The sequence below is a fragment of the Engraulis encrasicolus genome, chromosome 13 (assembly GCF_034702125.1).
Source record: "Engraulis encrasicolus isolate BLACKSEA-1 chromosome 13, IST_EnEncr_1.0, whole genome shotgun sequence".
NCBI lineage: Eukaryota > Metazoa > Chordata > Actinopteri > Clupeiformes > Engraulidae > Engraulis > Engraulis encrasicolus.
The window spans coordinates 33164336-33188032 of NC_085869.1; the positions used below are offsets into that span (position 1 = coordinate 33164336).

Genomic DNA, 23697 nt, shown 5'->3' on the forward strand with positions numbered 1-23697 from the left:
TCCTACCATTCCCATCCCTATCTCACTCCATGGCTGAGGTGCCCTTGCCTTGAGCAAGGCACCTAACCCCACATTGCTACGGGGACTGTAACCAATACCCTGTGCTGATAATAATGTAACTGAAAGTCGCTTTGGGTAAAAAGCGTCAGCTAAGTGTAATATAAAAGTGGAAGTAATTGTGGTCCTAGTGAGAGTAGCGGTGATGGCGGTGGCCATGAATGTATTGGTAGTCCTTGAGGCAGTAGCATTGGCTGTCAGTAGTGATATGAATAATAATGTCATCAAAGTCCCATCTCATCTCCTGATCTGAGGCGTTGTGGCCACCCTGCTGGTGTGAAAGGCAGAACCCCTCAGGCAAGGGCACTGCACAAAGTCAAAGCCACTTCAACTGAATAAGGCTCATCACCATCATCCACTGATTCAATTGGACCAGCCATAAACTTCGCTATAGTACTGTTGTGGCTACGAGTCTGCCCTACGAAGGCAAAGTGCAGTAACTTAACCAACATTGAAACTGATATGAATCATGCCTTCAAAGCCTTGGTATTTGGGTTGGATAATGTAGTTATTGCAAATATCTCTAAAATTGGACACATTTGGACCATAAGGCTTTGTCACAGTATAAAGGGGGCGTTATGACGACCATTTTCAGTCTAAACTCAATTTTGGAAAAATATATAGCTACTGCACTTTGTCTTTGTAAGGCAGTAGTGACAAGGGGAATTCTTTTATGTTGTGCTTTCAGGAACTGTCTTCCCTCCCAAGTGGTCTTTTGTAATGTGTGTTATCTACACCTCAGTGCACCAGAGGGGCCGGTGTAATTGTGCATGATAGAAACACAAAATATGGTCTGATCATTTTATTTTCTGTCTATACCATGACCAACACCTTATTCAGGAAAAGTGAAACAGAGCTTAAACTCCTAAGTGGCATGAAAAAGTAATAATTAAAAGTGAAATATGCCTCCCCTCCTCTAAAAATATCAAAAGGGTGCAAAAGGCATGAACTGTGAGTCGGTGTGACAAACGTAAAGTCATTTTTCAAAGTTAAAGTTCAAGTTTTAAAAAAAAGAGAGAAAAGACAAAGAAAGCAAAAAGGGAAAAAAGACAAGTAAAAAGAAGTAAAACAAAGAGAATAGGGGAAAAAGGAAGACAAAGATCCCCGGTCATCTTGGCTCATGGACAGCTTATCTAAATTAAAATCAAGCGACGCAGAAATTCACAGGGAGAACTCCATTGTAGTGTGCAGTGCACTGTACAATATGTGCCAGCAGTGAAACCGATAGGATAGCTCTGTGTGTGTGTGTGTGTGTGTGTGTGTGTGTGTGTGTGTGTGTGTGTGTGTGTGTGTGTGTGTGTGTGTGTGTGTGTGTGTGTGTGTGTGTGTGTGTGTGTGTGTGTGTGTGTGTGTGTGTGTGTGTGTGTGTGTGTGTCAGACAATCTGAAATGTATGATATGAAACGTGTGATATGAACGTGTGAGGACAGATATGACTTCTCCAGGAGAGAGGTAGGAAGATGGAGTGAAAGACATAGCCGACTCAGACTCCTAGGCTGGGTGTGATGATATGTGAGTGTGTGTGTGATATGCGATGTCTGAGTGAGAGTGTGTGTGTGTGTGTGTATGAGTGATGGGAGTAGGTGTAGTGTGTGTGTGTGTGTGTGTGTGTGTGTGTGTGTGTGTGTGTGTGTGTTTATCTGTGATCTGCCATTTCAAATACTCTTCCTGAACTCAGTTGAGGTGATGATGGTAGTCACACGAAGTGAAACTAAAAGTGTGTGTTCTATGTGTGTGTGCGCGTGCGTGCATGTGTGTGTGCATGCACGCGCAAGTGTTGTGCTCTGTGCTTTAGAAATGTTCGCGTGTGTGCATTTTTGTGCTACCACAAGGGAATATGTGTGTGTGTGTGTACTGTTACAGTGTGTTGGGTGTGTGTATCCATGTGTGTCCAGCGGCTGGCTCAGAGTTCCACAGTCCTGAGCTGGGAGCTGGGCATGACGGCAGTGCCAGGGGGCCGCACTTGGCACTCGGAGGCCTCCACCAGGCTGCCACAACAGGACCAGTGGGGCTTCCCTGGGTGACCCTTATGCCCGTGCCCACAGCCCTGGAATCCTCCTGCAATAACACACACACACGCACACACACACACACACACACACACACACACACACACACACACACACACACACACACACACACACACACACACACACACACACACACACACACACACACACACACATATGAGCAAGCACGCAGACAGACAAGGACACACAAACACAAGCATACAGTACATGCAAGCATACATGCAAGCATACACACACACACACACACACACACACACACACACACACACACACACACACACACACACACACACACACACACACACACACACACACACACACACACACACACACACACACACACACACACACACACACACACACACAGAAATCGTGATCATCTTTTTTCGGGCAGAGATGGAATGCACAGTATTAAAACTAAGCGCTTGTTCCCCAAATGCTTTGTGTGTCGTTTCCCTGGGTGTCAAGAAATACGAGTCTTGCTGATTTCTCCCCTACTCAAAGGCTGTTTGCTTTGTTTGCTTTTGATCTGTGCAGAAATGCAAATCATAAGCTTTCAGCAAAGATTACAAGCAGGCAAATATTACTTTTCCACTGTGTTTTCCTCCCTGTCGTACACAGATGCACAGAGAAAAGACAATACGAGAGAGAGAGAGAGAGAGAGAGAGAGAGAGAGAGAGAGAATGTGTGTATGCCAGAGAATGTACATCAATGGCAATCATTTTTCTGGTTAAGTCCAAGTGTAGAGCTGAACGAATCTACTTGAGAAAGAAGCGTTCCTTTCTGCCATGCACCGCATTCCTGCAGCCTGTTCAGCCAAGTCAGGCGATCTCACTAATTGGCTCATCAGAGTGGCACTAATTATTATCATTTGGTTCTGTCAATTGGTAAATATTTGTTGACTCTATATTCCTTCATTTCCTTCGGGATCATTAAGCTATCGCTACTGCTACCCTACATGATGTTACTTTCTGAACATGGGAAGCCAGCCTATTAGCCCAGGCAATCAGCCTTTTCCATCAGACTAATTGTAAGAGTTTGTTTTGTAGCTTACAGCCCATCTATGAAGCGTCCAGAAAAAGAGACACTAAAACATACTATTTTTGGCTCCAAAATGAGGTGTTTTGCCCGGACTACATCAGAGACAATCGACAAGGAGGCGACTGTTCATATAATATACACTCGCCTCCAAAAGAGTTGTCGCCTATCCATCTGTTTGGAATAACAGCTAATAACCTGACTTTCAATTAATCACTTGGCTTCAGAAGTCACTCATATGAAAGCTACAACCCTCCCGAATGAAAATGTATGTACAAAAATAAATTTCATGCACCAAAGAAAGATTGACCCTTTATTGAACACAGACAGGGCAGATTTTCACAAGACGAAAGTTTTGTCGCCTATCGAACATAATGTGAAAATGAGCAGATAAGTCACTTCAAAACACTTCAAATACGCAGATTGGGTGTCATACTTAAAGGAGAAGTCCACTTTTTTGAACATTAAGGCCATTTTCTGAGTGGTCTGCAATGTTTTAGAGTCCCCCTCACCGTTTATTTCATGTTTGCTGCAGTCTCTGTTATTTGGCTAATTTGGATTTTGTCTCAACCAGCTTTAGAATGGCCGTCTATGGGCACCTGCAACTCTGTTCTTAAAATCACCTTAAACATTTGTTTTCGAAAGTCTACAGCTCACTAAGTGCTTAGGGGTGTTCACTAGCAGTCCCTAACAAGTTTCAAGGCGAAATATGACTTCTGTCATTTTTATTAGCCATTTTGTGAAAGAAAGTGAAAGTGAAAGTGAAACTTAATTTACAAATTGCTACATAAAACACACATAAAACACGACAGATGCCATATTTCGCTACAAAAATTGTTAAGGAACACCAGTGAATACTGCTGAACACTTGATGAGTTGCATATTCTTGAAAACAAATGTTAAAGGTGATTTTAAGACCAGAGTTGCAGGTGCCCATAGACGGCCATTCTAAAGCTGGTTGAGATCAAATCCAAATCAGCCAAATAACAGAGACTGCAGCAAACATGAAATAAACGGCGAGGGGGACTCTAAAACATTGCAGACCACTCAGAAAATGGCTTTAATGTTCAAAAAAGTGGACTTCTCCTTTAATCACTGAATCACTCTCACCTCTCCAGAAAATCGACTTTGGCCTTAGGTGTATGTTTAGGGTCATTGTAATCATGGAAAGCAACACAATGAAAATCAATGGAGTTTAATGAGAGATGGTGACATATTCGCTATTCGTAGAGCAATACATGTTTAACTTCATGATTTAATCAATGATAAAAACCCTCAAACACCTGCAGCATGCATGCAGCTCGTCATAAGAGCTGCATCTGTACCATGTTTCACTTTATGCACCATTTCTCTTTTTTCATATTCTTCATCTCCAACACCATATAGTTTTGATGCTATCAGTTCTAAAATGGTTGATCTTGGGATCTTCACTTCAGAGTATGAGTCCCATTAGCCTTCATTTTTGTCAGAATTAGGCCTGACATACTCTTTGCTGGCTTTTTTGAGACAGGACAGTGGGAGAGACTTCTTTGGTGTTAAAGGTGAAGAATTTGGAAACAATACATGGTGCCTAAAGTCAAACATGGGAGGGATACAGCTCTTATGTGGAGCTGCATGCATGCTGCTGGTGTGTGAGGGCTTTTATCATGAAATTAAAAATGTATTGCTCTACGAATAGCAAATATGCCACCATCTCTCATTGAACTCCATTGATTTTCATTGTGTTGCTTTCCATGATTACAATGACCCTAAACATACACCTAAGGCCAAAGATGATTTTCTGGAGAGGTGTGAGTGAATCAGTGATTAAGTATGACACCCAATCTGCGTATTTGAAGTGTTTTGAAGTGACTTATCTGCTCATTTTCACATTATGTTCGATAGGCGACAAAACTTTTGTCTTATCAAAATCTGCCCTGTCTGTGTTCATTAAAGGGTCAATCTTTCTATGGAACATGAAATTTATTTTTGTACATACATTTTCATTCGAGAGGGTTGTAGCTTTCATATGAGTGACTACTGAAGCCAAGTGATTAATTGAAAGTCAGGTTATTAGCTGTTATTCCAAACAGACGGGTAGGCCACAACTCTTTTTTGGAGGCAAGTGTATATGACATAAGGTTGTAAGCTGCCATCATATGGCTGCCATGGCTCTTAAGGAGATTAGAATGAATTGAGTTCAGTGGAAAGTGACACCCGTTATGACTAAAGGCCCTGTGCACTGTCATAGTACTATGTTAGTATATTCATACTTTCATAGTACTATGTTAGTAACGTTTATTCATAGTACTATGTTAGAAACGTTTTTTTCAGTGACTATTGCAATGTTCCAGTGTTGGAACGACGTGTGTTAAGGGGCTATGAAAAACAAGATTAGAACCACTGAGCTAGCGTACCTGGCATGGTGCCTGGGCAGGCACACCTGGCCTCTTTGGCGCCCCCGCTGGAGCAGAAGGAGCAGCAGTGAAACGCGCCCCGATGGCGCCGGAACTTTCTCTTCACGCTGAGCACGAAAGGAGAGCCCTGCAACAAACAAAAAAGAAAGAGGAAGTTATGTCACCGAAACCTGAACCTGCAATACAGGGATGTGTTTCACGAAAACGTGGTTGTTAGCCAGACGACAACTTGGGTAGTTGCCAAAGGGAAATTGCATTGCAAATAACAAAGTAGCTAACGTAGCTAGTACCTATGGTTTCGAGAAATGCACCCCAGCTTTGTTTAGTGTGCCTGTCTTGCCTGCTAAACACCAGAGTGAGTATCTCACAAGTGGGACAGTCTGGGGGCTACCTATGCAATTTCTCGTAGGTAGTGTGTGGTTTACGATTGCCCATGCACGTTTATTGGGCGCTACTACTCTATCATTAGGCAACGGGAGAGACGGACGGGGAAGGATCTGCAAATGACCCGGGCCAGAATTGAACCAGTGTCTCCAGCGTCGCAGTGCAATGCCCTACCGTTAGAGCCACGGCAGGGCCGATTGTCCCATTTTTTCTAAATAAAACAACTGTTATTCTCTGTTGTCTGCCTCCCTCCCATTTTATGCCTACAGCTAGGTTGTCACCTGTGGGACGCCTAATGATGAGGGCGTTGGGTGCTCACACTGACATTTATCCCAATTCAACAGTGCATTAAATGAATGTGCAGTCTCATTTTTCAAAGTCAATAACGGTAATACCCTCCTCCTGGCCATCTAACATTTGCCATTCCTCTACAGTGCCCATGGGCTAAGGTTGTCATCTGTTGGACGGTGGTTGTTGTTGATGATGACGATGGAAATTCATACTTACATTTGTCCCCCTAATTCATCCCCGTGTTTAATTACTGTGCTACCTAATCGTTTAAATGCAATGTCAGTGCTCTCCCATTTTGCGCGTCTGCCCACGGGCCAGGTCGTCACCTGTGGGATAGCCGTTGTTGATGATGACTTGTCACTGGTCATATCCCAGAGTCCCATTAATGCTGGCGGTAGTAATTGCGGTGTCATTTGTCTTCTCTCTGGCTCAGAGCGAGTGGCAGAAACAGAAGCAGGGATGGGGGCATCATTAAAAAGCCAGCAGCGTAAATTGCCGCCATTGTAACACAAATGGCCCACACTGACTCAAGAGGGCTAGCACCAGGGAAGCAGATACAGTTAGACAGGCAGGCAGACAGGAAGACAAGCGGAAACAGGCAGACAGACAGACAGGCACGAAGACAGACGGGCAGGCAGACAGACAGACAGACATTTAGGCAAGAAGGTAGACAGACAGGCTGGCTGGCAGGCAGATAGACAAGCAGGAAGACAGGTAGGAAGATAGGCAGACCGAAAGAAAGAAGCAGACAGACAGGCAGGCAGCCAGGCACACAGGTAAGCAGGAAGGAAGACAGACAGACAGATAGACAGGTAGGCAGACAGGTAGGCACACTGAGATATTTGTATGGTCTTTATAGTTGCCCGATAATGAAACTATATGGCCAGTCCACAAAGGTTCAAATCTAGAGTTTCAAAGTGCCAAATGTCAACTACAAATACCAAGGGAAAGGAAGAAGGTAGGCCTACAAGACATGACACAAACCGTAAATAATACAGTAGTAAGCAAAACAAAAAATTGATACAAAGTCCAAAGGTTTATATGAATTGTCATCGAACATAACACACATAAAGCACACAGTCAGTACACGTTCACATTTTTTCCCCCATTCTCCATTTACTGCTGATCTCAGCTCAGTTCAGACAAGCAGGAACCTTCAGGAGCCCAGGGCTGTCAGCGTCACAACTGAAATTGCTTTCTTTATGTGGCCGCTATTAAAGTTTCTCTGTTCAGGGCAATCGATCTCTCTGCACCTGAGTGATTGCAGTGTGGGAAAGACTGCTGCTTGGTGGACTGGATGGATGGATGGATGGGCTGAGCTGGGCTGGGGGGGGTGTGATATTGGGATTGTGGTTGTGTGCTGGAGTTGAATAGAGTGGCGATGGGGTTTACTGAGGCCAAGTGAGTTGTAATATTGAGCAGCCAAAGCCTAATGGGTAAGGGAGTTGGTCTTAGAATTGACAGGCTGCAGGGTAGAAGCCGATTATCATCTATTACTCAAGTGCCTCTGAGCAAGGGACCTGTTCTCATTTGTCAATGACTTGTAACCAAAGCCCTGTAATATGACTGTAATTTCCGATTCTGCCTTCAAGTGCTGAGCATTCGTTCAAACCCACAGAGTACTGTACATAGGGAATGAGTAGTAATTCTACATTGTGTATTGTGTAGTGAACGTTTACGATTAGGCTCATGTGTAGCCCAGGTCATCCTGCACAGTTCAGGGCCTGTCTCCCACCTACAACCTCAGCATACTCCAGCATTAGAGAGAGAGAGAGAGAGAGAGAGAGAGAGAGAGAGAGAGAGAGAGAGAGAGAGAGAGAGAGAGAGAGAGACAGAGAGAGAGAGAGACAGTAGATAGACATATAGATACAGTAGATAGACAGATATATAGACTTTATTGCCCTACAGGGGTGCCATCGCAGCAGAGCATGCACCAAGAGATGTCCGTGTACCAGGTTATGTACAAGCCGTGCTACTAGATAAGTCAGTCAATAGTGAATTTGCACAAAGCTCCAGGTCCCTGATTACCTTGACTTACTGAGCCTCCTCACGCACACACCCCGACATAACATAGTGGATGAGTTACTGTTACTGTATATTATTTTGCTCTCTATGTAGTACAGTGTGGTGCAAACAGGTGAAGATTTCAGAGCCGGTCCCCGTTTACCTTGACGTGTTGAGCCTTCACACACACCCATACGGAGTAGGGCCCCGGCAGCGTGGGGGTGTAGGAGACAGAGTAGGAGCCGTTGCTGTTGTCTGTGATGGAGGCCTCCACACTGCTGCAAGGGAGGAGAGACAGAGAGAGAGAGACGGCAGGAGACGTTAAAGGGACACTGTGCAGGAAATGGTCAAAAAAGGTACTGCAACTATGCTGCTCGTTGAAACTGGGCTGCCTATTGCCAAATTTGATATTTACATGAAAGTTTACTAAGTAATAAACAAATATTTTCTAGTATGGTCCAAGTACAGTCATTTTTGGAAATTCAAAATGGCAGACCATGGAGAAGATCCCCCTTTTCATGTATGAAAAGTGTAATTTTTCCAGTCATAATGAATACTTAGAATTTGATGGTGGTGGTAAGTATTCCTGAAAAAGGTAACATTAGTGAATGGGCAGCATGAATTCTGGAAATAAACAACTAAAAATCTCACACAGTGTCCCATTAAAGGAACAGTCCACCCTTTTTCGATTTTCACTATTTCCAAGTATTACACATGACATGAATGTGCATATCATTTTCTCCTCATTGCGTTCAGTACTTACATAGATTGGCATTATTAGCATGGCTTAGCACAATCACTGGAAGTAAATGGCACCATTAGCATCAAGCCACAAGTGATCAATGGATGGACATAAATAGTCTTCTTGCAACATTCCTTTTAAAGTGTTTTATGCATTTGCATTTGATGATGTTTTATTTGGTAGCATAGACTTCTATTGCTAAGTTAAATATGGCTATACTGTCAAACTAGGTATTGCAATCATATACATTACAGACAAAATATGTGTATTGTCATATTTTACCAGGGCTTAACAACAGGTAAGGTATTTCCTAAAATAAGGTTGACTCCTTTAACACTTTAACACAGCAGTTTCACATTTACGGACCAGCTGACCAGCCACCCGTACCAAAATGCAAACTGAATTTTCTGATAGTAGTGGTGGAGCAGTGTGAAGTTCAGAATGTGCATTTTCACAGGGTAAACGTCGGATTGTGCAAAAGCAAACACACTAGTGAAGGGACGGACATGCCAGGTTCAGAAAGTAAAAACGCTGCTACATACATGTATTTACTTTAAAGATGGCCTCTCAACGTCATTTCATTAATATTGCCGTGTTCCCCATTGTTATTGAATGTGTTACGCGTTGGTCCTGTTTTAAAAAACGTTCTGGTTGCTTTGTTTCAAGACGTTTTTGCAAGCTGGCAAGGTGGCTTGTGGAGAAACGAGAGAGTGTTCCGTGTTTCTCCTGGAAATGCGTCTCTGATTGGCTCACTCCTCCTGCTCTCGTGGAAACGCGTCTCTGATTGGCTCAGTCCTCCAGTTCTTGGAGAGACTGTAATAGGAAACAGAGTCGCCACTTCCCTGGGTGGTACTGCACTATAGGAGGCGTGCAGGCTCCATTCAGGGCTGTGCTCTTTTGACAGCGACCCCTAGGCGAGCTGCAGGCACGGAGCAACCAGAGTGAGCTGGCTGTATGTATGAGGCTTTGTGCTGTGTGTGTACCTGAGAGTAGCAACCAGCTGATAGCTAAGCTAAGCTAGGTTTCGGGCCACCAGACGTTGCTTGTTTTGAAAACAAGCAGAAAAAAATTACTCTACATGTTTTTAGATAAATGGGTCGATATAAACCTTTGTGGGCAACGCCTTCTTTCGACGTGACGCAACACAGAAAGGCTTTCGTGATTCGCTCGTTTCTCTGCATTATTTATGTCAATTGGGAAACACCGGGAAACACAGCCAGGAGAGTTGACGCACCGCTATGAGAGCCTTGCAAGTGAGTTTAACTTGGGGTGACCGTCCAATCTTCGAAAGGAGTGAGTAAAACTGTGTTTTATCGGAAGTTGGCCTTTAACCAATTCAATGATCTGGCCGATTCAAATCACCGCCACCCTTCAGCCAGGTTGATGGACCCATGTTAAGAGCACAGGCAGAAGGAATATCTGGTAGGACTTTCACTTTCTCAATCCAGTTTGTCAGCCGCTGAAAGGGTGACAATACTGCCTTACAAAGGCAGTAATTACGCCAACCTTGGAATTGAAGGTTGGACATTGTAGTGACTGCAAATTTGACACAGCAATATCTCTAAAACAGGACACATTGGACCATAAGGCTTTGTCACAAGATAAAGGAGCTGTTATGAAGACCATTTTCAGTCTAATCGCAATTTTGATAAAATATGTAATTACTGCACTTTGCCTTTGTACTGCAGAATAGCCACTGTGCCTGTAGTATTTCCCCTCACACTCACCAGTCCTTCCTTTCCTTGTGTACGATGCTGACCAGCACGGCGTCGCCCCCTTTGCCCATCTGCTCCCCCGACGTGTCGCGGCACACCAGCATGAACTCCGCCCTCTGCCCCTCACGGCCCAGCTGCAAGCCTGCAGACAAGACCAGACACAGAGGCCGTTTCTCAAAGTGAAGTGTGCTGCCCCCTCTGAGTGCTAAAGCCTTTCAGTCGCGTCCTCACAAGACCAGGCTCAAAGCCTGACAAGCATTTTAAACGAATAATAATGGATGCGTGGAAGTGAACGTACAGCAGTTCCGCTTGGGCCACTACACACTTTTTTCCAGGACACTTCACTTTGAGAAACGGTGAGAGATAGCGTGTTACGGCCGACAGAGAACCATGCGGGTGCCAGCAGGGCCAGATTTAAAAAATGCAGAATTGTGACAATTGTGGTGCACTATTGAAAAAGAAATCTGCCGTATTGAGTGTTACATAGACACTGTCTAAGTAAATTTGTCGCGAAATGTGTCTTCCAGGGGGCCCCATAGCAACCTGTATCCTAGTAGGGGCCCCGGTCCATCTTAGTCTGGGTGCCAGTACCTGTGTTCATGCCGAGAATCAGAGCGCTAAAAAATAAACCAGACCCCGGTATGAGTGCAGGTAAGGAATTTGGTTCCAAACATAACTGTTGTTGCGGGAAGGGGCAGCAGCTCCGCTCTCGCCAGTCTGACAACAGTAAGAGAAGTCAAAGGTCAAATCATTCTCTCAGATCACCTGCTCCAGTTCCTGGCACCCGGCACCTACTTCAGTTACTGGCACTGTACACTGTATTTCTCATTACCAGTCTTCCTGAACCCCATGGAGAGGGAGAGAAGGAGAGAGAGAGAGAGAGAGAGAGAGAGAGAGAGAGAGAGAGAGAGAGAGAGAGAGAGAGAGAGAGAGTGCAAGAGAGCGACAGAAAGAGAGAGTTTCAGAAAGAGAGGGAAGAAGAGGGAGGCAAAAGACTATGGAGATTAAAAAACTGTGCTGAAAGAGGAGAGCAAGCCAGTGAATGGAGAAAAAAAATCGTTAGAGCGAACAAGACTGGATGAGAATGACAGCAACTTATGCTGCAGAGATGAAACAAATAAAGCGAAAGTGAGCAGGAGTCAGAGGCCATACCCAACCCCACCACCACCACCAAGCCCACCACCACCATCACCACCATCTAATCTCTGGTCACTGGCTACCAAACAGGCAGCAACTCCTCCTGAATTCTGCACAGCTCAGCTGAACACAGCTCAGCTAAATGACAGCCACCACCAGTCTGTCACCCAGCCAGCCAGCCAGGCAGCAGGCCCGGCCACCCAGTATGGCCAAATGACTCCACTGATGGGGGGTAATAACAGTGATGAGCTTCAGCAGCACCCAAAATTGACGCCGATGGCACCAGAGAGGCACCGCTGGCCAAGCCATCAGAGTGCAGTCCCATTAGAGACTCAGTATTACCCTCTGCAATCCCATACAGCACTCGGTCACAAACACACACATTCTCTATCTCCCTCTCTCTTCCATCTCTTTCACTCTCTCATTTCTTCTTTACCATTCTCTCATTCTTTGAGATCTCTCGCTTTCTCTCTCACACACACTTTCACTTACTTTGCTCCCTACCCTTTCATCCCCATCTCACTATTTTCCCCCTCTCTCAGTCCTTCTTTCTCACTCTTTCTCTCTCTCCCTCCTTCCTTCCCTTTAACCTCAAATGCCCTCAGCCTGCTCTGGAACAAAAGTGTCTCTCTCTCTCCCTCTCTCCATCACACACATTTCATTTCTTTCCATTCTAAAAGCCTCAGTCGCCATGGTCTCTCTCTCTCTCTCTCTCTCTCTCTCTCTCTCTCTCTCTCTCTCTCTCTCTCTCTCTCTCTCTCTCTCTCTCTCTCTCTCTCTCTCTCTCTCCCCTTTTCTGCTATCTTTCCCTGCTTCTCTCTCTCTCACACACTAGCCTTAGTTGGCCCTGCCGGGCACTGCTCAGATGCCCATCCCACCCTGTGCCTGTGGCTACTACAGCACAGTATCCTCACAGGCAGCGCTTCACCTCCCCTGACTGCCTCCCCTTAGACACACTGCAGCAGATAAGACACTGATACCCACTGAGCTATCTCCTATGATGACAGGAGTGGGGCACAACACACACACACACACACACACACACACACACACACACACACACACACACACACACACACACACAGATGAACGAAAACACACACACACACACAGATGAACGAAAACACACACACACACACAGATGAATGAACACACACACACACACACACACACACAGATGAATGAACACACACGCACACACACACAAGGATGAACGAGAACACACACACACACACACACACACACACACACACACACACACACACACTCACAATAAAACACACACACACACACACACACAATAAAACACGCACGCACGCACGCACGCACGCACGCACGCACGCACGCACGCACGCACGCACGCACGCACGCGCACGCACGCACACACACACACACACACACACACACACACACACACACACACACACACACACACACACACACACACACACACACACACCAGTATATCAGCAGCCTTGATGCGGTTATCCAACATAACTTTCTGGCCTAATCCCTTGTAGAGATAAGGGGCTGAGAGAGGAGAGGAGAGGAGAGGAGAGGGGAAGAGAGGAGAGGAGAGGAGAGGAGAGGAGAGGAGAGGAGAGGAGAGGAGAGGAGAGGATGAGGAGGAGAGGAGCAGGAGAAGAGAGGATGAGGAGGAGAGTGAAGAGGAGGAGAGGAGAGGAGAGAGGAGGTGTGGAGAGGGGAGGGCAGGTGTGGAGAGGAGAGGAGAGGAGAGGAGAGGAGAGGAGAGGAGAGGAGAGGAGAGGAGAGGAGAGGAGAGGAGAGGAGAGGAGAGCTGCCTGTGGTTGACACATGGTTGGGAGACGCCCCGTGGTGCCAGGCGCTGTGTTCAGGTGTTGACAGAGTGATAGTGCACTCTAGCCCCCATACTCCTCCACCGCTAATCCACAAGAGAAGTGGCGAGATGTCAACACATGAAACCCAACACTCACACTCATACCATACACAACAAATAGCATACACACCAGTTACTTTAGACCACACAGAGTAGATCTACTAACCCCAACTCCGATGAAGTTGGGACGTTTGGTAAACAGTGAATAAAATCAAAATGCTATCATTTTCAAAACACTCAATCTATTCATTAGATGGAGAATAGTGAAAAGACAACATATTAAGTGTTAAAACCGAGAAAAAATATTGTTTTGGGGGACATATGTACTCATTTCTAATTTGAGAAATCCAACACGTCTCAAAAGAGTTGGGACGGGGACAATAAATGGCAGCAAATGTCGAGGAAGACTAAAAACAAAACAAAAGACAACACTTATAAGTTAAATACATTAACCGATGAGATGATTTTATATAAAAAACAGTGTTAATTCCTATCTTGGACATGATTTCACCAGCTTAAATGGTGGGTGTATTCCTTGTCATGTTTTGCAATGTTTTCCTTTCTGTAGTGCTTACAGTGTGACAGGTCTTGACCAAAAACCCACCATTTTATCACATGCTGCTCCTTATGATGGAGCCAAACTGTTAAAACATAGTAGAGAATGCAATTTGACCTTACTATGTGGCAGTAATCGAAGATCTCCCTTCAAAATATAATGAATGAGTGGCTTTTCATGCTGTTTAAAACCCATTTATACCATTCAGCACTGTATTTAACTCTACAGATGAGTGAGAACATCTTAACCAATGCACTACTGCATCCGCATGCCATCATGGAGGCTGACTTTTGAAGCTAGCACTAACACAAGTTGGATGGTCCATTTTCACTGTAGCACAGGATGTGCAATGCTCTATTATTGTCAAAAAGAATGGACTTCTACAACTTCTGCTGACTTCTGTAAGCAAAGGACAGTTTCCCATGTCTTCTGGGTCTATTTCAAGTGAGCTCAGGTGCTTAGGAGAATGTTAAACCCCTGTCTCATTTTCATGCATTAAGCATTCTTAATATGGTCAATTTTCAATAGCTCTAGCACTCCAGGAATTAGAGTGAGACTACAGCCAATATATATTTCATGATGTCATGAACCTATACAATGATTTTATTAACAAAAATATGTCTTATATACACTCAATCGTGGTAAATCAAAGGGAATTCAAAAATGTATGTAATAACTATGGTAATTATTCCCTTTGCATCTTTAATTCTGAGTGACTCAGCCTCTCTGTGATGATCTTATACCTGGACACCTATATTGTCCGTCAGTACAATTCATTTTGAAATGTTCTTCTTTGTTGTTTTATCTTATTTGGATGTTTACTAAATTTCACTGATCCCCGTCCCAACTCTTTTGAGACGTGTTGGATTTATCAAATTAGAAATGAGTACATATGTCCCCCAAAACAATATTTTTTCTCGGTTTTAACACTTAATATGTTGTCTTTTCACTATTCTCCATCTAATGAATAGATTGAATGTTTTGAAAATGATAGCATTTTGATTTTATTCACTGTTTACCAAACGTCCCAACTTCATCGGAGTTGGGGTTTGTACATACTCACTCATATACGTACACTTAAATTGACTGTTAAGAGAGTGAGCAACGCACCGCACATACATGCAAACACCTACGAACGTAGAACGCACGCACGTATGCACACACAGAGCACCTTGTGTTTGATTAGTCAGTATCGTATCAGTATCAGTATCAGTATGGCATTGTTCTTTGACTGAGTGGCAAACTGGTTCTCTGTAAAGTACAGAAGGCGACAGACCAGGGGTGCATTTCTCGAAAGCGTAGTTGCCAATGGGAAATTGCATTGCAACCAACAAAGTAGCTACCGTAGTTAGCAACTACGCTTTCGAGAAATGCACCCCAGGGTAGGGAGAGAGATGCCCCTGTCAGGTGTTCAGGTGCTGACAGAGAGATAGGACCCGACCCGCTATCCTCCATATTCCTCCACTGCTAATCCATGTGATAAGTGTTCTAGTGCAGAATCCACAGGCAGGGATGGGAACATAGGAAACCCAACATTCACAAACACTAATACCACACACAAATACTATAAACCACATGCAGAGTAGAGGAGATCTGCTTACGCACACACACACACACAAATAAATTGAGCTCTCACCTAGGGTGCATCCCAATATGTGACCTTGCCTCCTCCACTTGTGCTTGTCTCCTCGTCCCGCCTCCTGGCCCCTCCTCCGTGGAGAAAACGATAAAGTTTCCCAGCTGTCAGCCTAGCCACAACAACTTTTGAGGGACTGTTTTTCATTCACCATCCCAATTGCAAACGAGAAAAAGACTCTACAATGGAGCTTTTGCAAGATATTGAAATATAATGCTGTTGTCAGTGATGTCATCATGACGAGAAGCAAGTGGAGGAGGCAAGGTCACATATTGGGATGCACCCATAGTGCGTACGTACATGCACACACACACACACACACACACACCACTAAATACAATTCAAATACACCTCTGGTGTTTGACGAGTACACTGTAAGTACCGTAACATTTCCTCCGGGCATTAATGTCTTGTTTGTCTTTGAGTGTGACTGACAGGTTACTTCCCAGGAAAACACACAGAGGGTGACAGATCAGCCCAGAGATGAACAGAGTACAAGCAAGAAAGCAAGAATGCAAGAAAGCAATAACTCAAGAAAGAAAACAAGAAAGCAAGCAGGAAATCAAAAAAGAAAGAAAGACACACAAAACATACAGAAATAAATAGGGGAGGGAGGGAGAGCAAGAAATATAAAGAGGATAAAAAACACAAAGAGGAGGGAAAGCGACAAAGAGAAAAGGTGGCTGTGGGCTTTGCTCTGGGCATGCCCCTGCAAAGCTGGGTAGTTGACCCCTCTGGCAGCAGCATTCCTGTTGCCTGACAAGCACCCTCGCCACCACTTCATACGGTCTCCACGGCGACCAGGAATGTCACCTACTAGTTAGCCCGCCATTCCATAGCCCCAAGGCATCCCTGCTTACACACGCGGGTGTGCAAGTGTGTTTGGGAATGCTGGTATGTGTGTGTGTGTCTGTGTGTGTGTGTGCATGTGTGTTTACATCTCTGTTTGTGTGTGTATGTGTGTCCGTCTAGAGGATTTTGATAGAGTGAGAGAGACAAAGTGTTGAAACAATGTGCAGGCTAGTGTGTGTGTGTGTGTGTGTGTGTGTGTGTGTGTGTGTGTGTGTGTGTGTGTGTGTGTGTGTGTGTGTGTGTGTGAACATTTTGAGTCGTGCAGTCAGGCAAGCGGGCTCTAGCAGCATTCTGCCATCCTATCCCACGGTCCACTGAGCCCAAAAGCTTATCAACCCAATCTATTCAACACGGCCCCAGAACCGCACTGCACTCCACTCCGCTCTGAAAGCTATGGGCTGGGAGTTAGTTAGTTCAGGATGCTTAAGGGACCGACACAATTACACAACACACAGACAGGCAGAGCCTGATGGGACACACTGGCTCTATGCCAAGCTTCTGATTAGCACACACAGGCATTCAGGCAGCCAGACCCACACACAAACATGTAGACAGAAAAACACTCAAATATTAGACAGGAAACATAGGAAGACACAGACAGACAGACAGACAGACACACACCCACACAGGCTTCTATGTCAAGTGTACACGCACGCACGCACGCACGCACGCACGCACGCACGCACGCACGCACGCACGCACGCACGCACGCACGCACGCACGCACACACACACACACGCACACACACACACACACACACACACACACACACACACACACACACACACTTTGGGGGCCAAACAAAACCATGCTCTTCCTCCTGTTGGTACAGCAATAGCACATTTATGTTCTAGTTAATTGATTCATTTAATTTGTTTTTTTAATTGGTTCCATTCAACAGGAGATTGTGGTTTGTTAATTGATTTCATGCAGCCTGAGACAACGTGTTGCCTCTCACCTTCCCCTAGTAGGGTGCACTTGGTGGGGAGCATGGTCTTGGAATGGATGGTTGTTATAGTAATAGTCATGCTTTTATCTTATTGCTTATTATTTAATATATAGTACAAAGCAGACATATTTTTCTTTTGTTAGCAGGAGACTTCAGATTGCCTCTCACCGCCCTCCTATGCTGGTGCACTTCCTGGCATCCACTGTCCATGGGTAGTTATTATACTAGCTGTAATGCCTTCATCTTATTGGGAATTGGTTAATGTATCAGATTTAATTTGTTTGTTAGCAGGAGACTGCAGACTGCCCTCAACTTCACCCTGTATTGGTGCACGCCAACATCTTAGTACAGATGGTTGTTATACTAGTGGTAATGCTTTCATTATTGTTAATAAGTTACAGCAACGTGGCAGATTTCATTTGTTTGTGAACAGGAGACTCTTGATTGGCTCTCTACCCTCCCCCTGTTGACGCATACCATCTTGAAATGGGTGTGTGAAAAGGTGGTCATGTTGCATAGTTAAGCAGCTTGGCGGCATAATAGTGTTCTAGCTATTACGTGTTTCTATTTTGTTTCTCCTGACCGCCAGGCAGTACTTTCAGCACTGAATGTTCATCACATGATCCCATGCAGTTCGAGTCTTAATTACCAACAAAATCACTTGGTGACACCGGGTGACATGCATGCCGTGCCCCGGAATTTAAGGCATGCTCACCCCCAGAAGTGAACTCTTGACAATCTTCTCGTCAGTATTTCAAGTGACTGCCAAGGCCCAGCGGTAATCCAAAACTCACAGAACCGTGGTTACATGCACCACCGTTGTTCTCAATTGGTTCATTCTAACAAGAGACTGATGATTGGTTAATTCACGTCATTCAGCCTGAGACTCAGGGTTGAAAGTAGACGGGTGCGCACCAGTGCGGTAGCACCGGTATAACATTTACAGCCAGTGCCCTTGCACCAGTAAGACATGAAAACTACTCTCATCCCTGCTGAGACTGAGACTGCAGATGGGCCCTCACCAGAGAGAGTATAGAGAGAGAGAGGGCCCATTGTTTCCGGGTTCTATTATTGCAAGGGGGAGAGGGGGGGATCCCCCTTTAGGCAGACCTAGGCAGACCTAAGGACTGTTCTATTCAATGCTAGGAGTATTATGACACGCCCCTTTAGGCAGACCGGAACCTGGTCATGTTAGGTGCCCATAGCAACCTATTACATTTGCATATCTCTATACTTAAAGCATCTTTGCCCTCACCTTCTCCCTGTATGGTGCACTTGCTGGGGTCCACTGTCTTGGTGTGGATGGCGCCAACCACCGGGTACCCCTCCACCTCCCCCGCCCCCTCGAACGGCAGGAAGCAGATGCTGGTGCTGACGTCGTCGGGGGCGACGGACGCCGGGTTGGGGTCGTAGCCCGTCTCGATGACCTGCGCCAGGCGCCGTAGAGTGACCCCCTTGGCGGCCAAGATCTCTGCGTCCGAGCCACAGGTGAGCAGCCGCTCTGCGAAGTCTGCAGCCCCCCGCGCGTCTGACAGCGCCTATGGAGGGGAAACGTTTACAATGTACTTCTGAAATTATACTTATACTTCATATACTTAAACGTTCACTGTGTAATCTTTTTAGTAGTTTATTTCCCGAATTCATGCTGCCCATTCAGAAATGTTACCTTTTTCATGAATACTCATCACCACCATCAAATTCTAAGTATTCATTATGACTGGACAAATTGCACTTTTCATACATGAAAAGGTGGATCTTCTCCATGTCTGCCATTTTTAGCTTAAAAAATTACTGTAGTCATACTAGGAAATATTAGTTTATTACTTAGTAATTATTAATGAAAAGATCAATTTTGGCTATAAGCAGCAGCACAGTTACAATGACCAGAATAGTTGCAATACCTACTCTGCCCACAACACAGTGCAGCTAAGGATTAATACTTAATCCTGCAGGAAATTAAAGTTTTCAGCAGCAGATACATACAGATACATAGCACATACCATACCAAAATAACACTCATTGCACTTGTCTCCAAAAACACAGAGCCTGCATTGAATGACTACATGCATGTCATGACAGCTTAGTTGTAAGAAACTGGCCTAATTTTTCAGAGCGTGAAGACATTTTGTCTCTTGAGAGACCTTAGTTCTAGAGCAGGGTGATACTAGTGTTCGGGAAACTAGGAGCTACATCAAAGTTGCTTTGGATAAAAGATTCTGCAGCTAAGTGTAAGCCAATGCTCCATATTTCGCCCATGAGTGTGCCTGCATGACAACATCAAAGGAGCAATATCAATGAAAACAAAAGTCAAAGATAACACCCAAACAGGCTTTGAGAATGTGGGTGGTCCCCTACACACCCTCACACCCCACATTGCAGCAAGGACTGAACATTTTACCTGAACACTTTGTACCATAGACTGTACAACTAATGGACAATAGTTCCTTATACTTTGTAAAACTTACACTTGGCTATGTTAATTGAAAGTGTGGAAGTATATGGTTTTCGTGGACATCAACACAATTGCAGAAATCAATTGAGAAAAATTGAAGCAAGCTGTTAGCATGTTTATTTGAAATGTGAAAATGGTCTGGCTAACAGAGTCTAAGGGATTTCCAAACATCCTGAACATCTGCTTCTGTAGCAAGCCCCAGCCATACCAGGGAACAAACTGACCTTAGTACTTTGACTGGAAGGTTGCCACTTGCTTGTGCCTCAATAACTGTAAGGCCAGAGATATGCTGTGATAACTATGAACCTTAACTTTTGCTCCAAGTCAGCTTTGGATGAGGCTAACTGTAATCCAATGTGTCATGTCCGCCGCACCTGTTTTAGCTGTGCCCCCTGCAGGTGCAGCTGGTTCCTCCTCTGCGATCGCAGCTCCTCCAGCCTCCTCAGCAGGCCGCGGCAGTGCGCCTCCACCGCGTTGGCGTAGCCCCGGGCGAACGCCCGCACCTCCCCGGCCAGCGTGTCCACGCGCGCCCCCAGCTCCTCCTGCGACATCTCCACCCTGCGCAATGACTCCTCCAGGTGGCCCAGCCGGGGACGCAGGCTGCCCGCCACCAGCTCCCGGATGCGGTCTCCATGCCGGTGGACCACCTACGATGCGAGAGGAGATACCATACGATATGAGATTCACTTTACTGTCAGTTGACAGTGACACTGATTTTGCGTACCTGATCAAAGTCAAGTCAGGACAAATTGGATTATGGATTATTGGTATGTTTAAGCAGCAGATGTCATGGAGGAGTGCTGCTGTAACGTATGCCAACTAGAGTTTGGCATAGGATGTTAGTAAACCTCCCTCCTGAAGCCTCATACATCATGCTGTGCCTCTAATGCCCGAACTGGAAAGAGGACTGATAGGTGGCGGGTTCGAGCCCTGAGAGGCGAACTGGCACAGATCACCTCAGTTACAAGTAGACAGTGAAATTCATTTTGCATCCCTGAGGAAAGTCAAGTCAAATTGATTTATGTGTTATTGTTGTTTTAATAGAAGACGTCAGGAGGATGCAGCCTCAGCAAATGCCACCAGGGGGACTCCTCCAGGTGGCCCGTGCCTAATTACCTGATTGCCTGGTTGATTGGTTATGTGGTTGAATTGGACAGACAAAAACAATTCACATGGAATATATGGCACTGGATTGTAAGTAGGCCTAATGATTCTAATTTGCCCATCTCTGGACACGACCAAGAAAGAATAAGGCACCAACCACCACAACGCAGAGACAAGACAACGCAGAGACAAGACAACGCAGAGACAAGACAACGCAGAGACAAGACAACGCAGACGATGACCAATACAAAACCAAATAGGCTACCTCTCGTGCAGGGCTGCAGCGGTGCTCACGGTGGAAGGTGGCTGCGCACTCCAGGCAGACGGGGCTGTCGCAGGGCTCGCAGAAGAGCCGCAGCTCCTGGCCCGGGTGCAGCGAGCACAGCACGGGGCGCGACAGGCGGCCCTGGGTCTTCAGGTCCTCCAGGCTCTGGATGGAGTGGGAAGACGTCCTCTTCTGCCTCCTGCATGGGGGAGATATAGGGGATAGAAATGGTCAGCTTTACATTTAACGTTTTGGCATTTCATTCCTGACAATTGCTCGGATGTATGTACAGTACAGTGGCCTACTGTAACCCACAAGGCCCCTGGTTTTTTAAAGACATTTTAAGAGCGTTGCGTGACTATCAGTTTGTATTCAAAAGTTGTCTGTGTGGTAAAGGCTTTGCGGGGCAGATGAAATGGCTCAGAGGGCTGCATATACGATACAATACAATACGATACGATTATACTTTATTGTCAGTTTTTACCGAAATTATTTTTGCGTCCCTGAGCAACACTCGCAGGACATACACATAACATCACATCACAAGACTATTGCACAACATATTGCATATGACCCCCGGGCCTGTGTTTGCCCACCTCTGTTCTACTGTACGGCCTACTGAATATAATAGAATAGAATAGAACAGAATAGAGTAAATCTGACCACTGGAGTCAGAAGAGTAGTGTGTTAGAAGAGTAGTAGTAGAGTGTTAGAACTGAATAGAAAAGAACAGAATAGAATAGAATAGAATAGAATAGAATAGAATAGAATAGAATAGAATAGAATAGAATAGAACAGAATAGAATAGAATAGAATAGAATAGAGCATACACTATTACTTATTATTGGCAGGCAAATTGCCTGTGACATCTGGCCCTTCGACCAATATTGTAATGTGGCCCTTTGGCCAAAACAATTGTCCACCCCTGCAGTAGAAGAACTGAATGGGGTTCTCTTATGCTTGCGCGGGGAAAGTATAGTGTCAGCCTTTTCTATTCCATTCCATTCTATTCTATTCACATATCACACTGTAGACGAAGTGGGAGAAGGTTATTTTCTACCTCCTGCATGGCGAAAAGTTACAAGGAGTAGGCTGCATTCTATTCATTTATAGGCCTTCAATGCAGACCCCATTCAAGACCCCATCAAACCATCCCACTATGGAAGACAGGCAGCTAGTGTCAATTAGGCCTACGTTAATGTGGGGCATTCTGCTCTGTTCCAGGCAAATGGTAGCATGTGGGACTGGGATTGTGACCATGGGTGTGCGCTGTTTGCATTGGGGGAGGGGTGTCTGGTAAATAAACCACTGGCTAGACAATAAACACAACCACCTCCAACTTCACCTGTATGAGAGTGCATCATATTGAGTTGTAAACACCTTCTCTGCGAGAATAAGTGAGCATGAGAAATCACCTAAATGAAAAAGGACAAGTGACACCCCCTTACCTATGGGCCTGACTGCAGAACTCGCAGAGGTTGACACAGCATACTTCACACCTCTTCCCCGCGTCCCCTTCGCTGCAGAGGTCGCAAACAACACAGTCCTCGTTTAGGAGCGTCTCCATAAATACCTCGTCCAGGGCAAGGTGATCTGTAGTCAGCCCATCCGCCCCGGAGGTCGGAAGGTCCACCTCGGAGTCGCATTCGGGGCACAAGACGGTGAATGAAACGTTCGGATTTTGCTCGTGTCCAGATAAAAGCGCCTTCCCGTTGATTCCCGACACCGAAAACGGCTCGAGTTGACGAATGCAGTCTGCGCAAAACGTGTGCAAGCATGGCAAGATTTTTGGTTCACGAAATAGTCGTTTACACACCCGGCAGACTGCTCGCGCATTGTTGTTGACACTCGCTCCGTTGCTGGAAGAAGACATTGGAGAACTTCCACCGTCTTTAAGCTCTGGCTTTGATTCTATAGCTTTGATCGAGCTTTCACTGGATACCGACATGCTTTAACTTCATAAAATGAAAACCCCACCAGAATTCGCGTTAACAAGTGGTCCTCCAACCACAGGACAAACCGATGACTGAACTCGAAGTCGAAGAACAGTGAACAAGTGAAAGGTTAAGACTAGGTAGGCTACTAGTTTTGCGTATCGTAATCCTTTTTTGTGGTGGAAAAAACTTCAAAACAGTGTCTGCCAAACCACTTCACACATCAACCCCCCACCGTCGCCGACAAACTTTTCGCCCCCCAAACTTCATTCTCAACTTTTTTCCTCAGCTGATATTT

At 45.3% G+C, this 23697-nt stretch overlaps 1 protein-coding gene across 1 annotated transcript; it reads right to left on the reverse strand.

Moving 5' to 3' along the window:
• Positions 1-1438: 1438 nt before the first annotated feature.
• trim45 (tripartite motif containing 45) lies at positions 1439-23694 on the reverse strand. The gene is made up of 8 exons (XM_063214576.1): positions 22914-23694; positions 21466-21664; positions 20471-20743; positions 18900-19182; positions 10669-10798; positions 8363-8477; positions 5521-5647; positions 1439-2114 (listed from the first exon to the last, which is right to left on the reverse strand). The coding sequence occupies exons 1-8, from the start codon at positions 23411-23413 to the stop codon at positions 1960-1962; spliced, it is 1782 nt and encodes a 593-aa protein (XP_063070646.1). The 5' UTR covers positions 23414-23694; the 3' UTR covers positions 1439-1959.
• Positions 23695-23697: the final 3 nt, after the last annotated feature.

Bases quoted from the DNA above. Each gene is read 5' to 3' on its own strand.
- trim45 (XM_063214576.1), bottom strand. From the start codon at position 23,413: ATGTCGGTATCCAGTGAAAGCTCGATCAAAGCTATAGAATCAAAGCCA. The intron at 19,183-20,470 runs GTGCGGCGGACA...TCCCCTCCATAG, and splicing joins AGGGGGCACAGCTAAAACAG to GCGCTGTCAGACGCGCGGGG. The intron at 5,648-8,362 runs GTAAACGGGGAC...TGTTTGTTGCAG, and splicing joins TGAAGGCTCAACACGTCAAG to GGCTCTCCTTTCGTGCTCAG.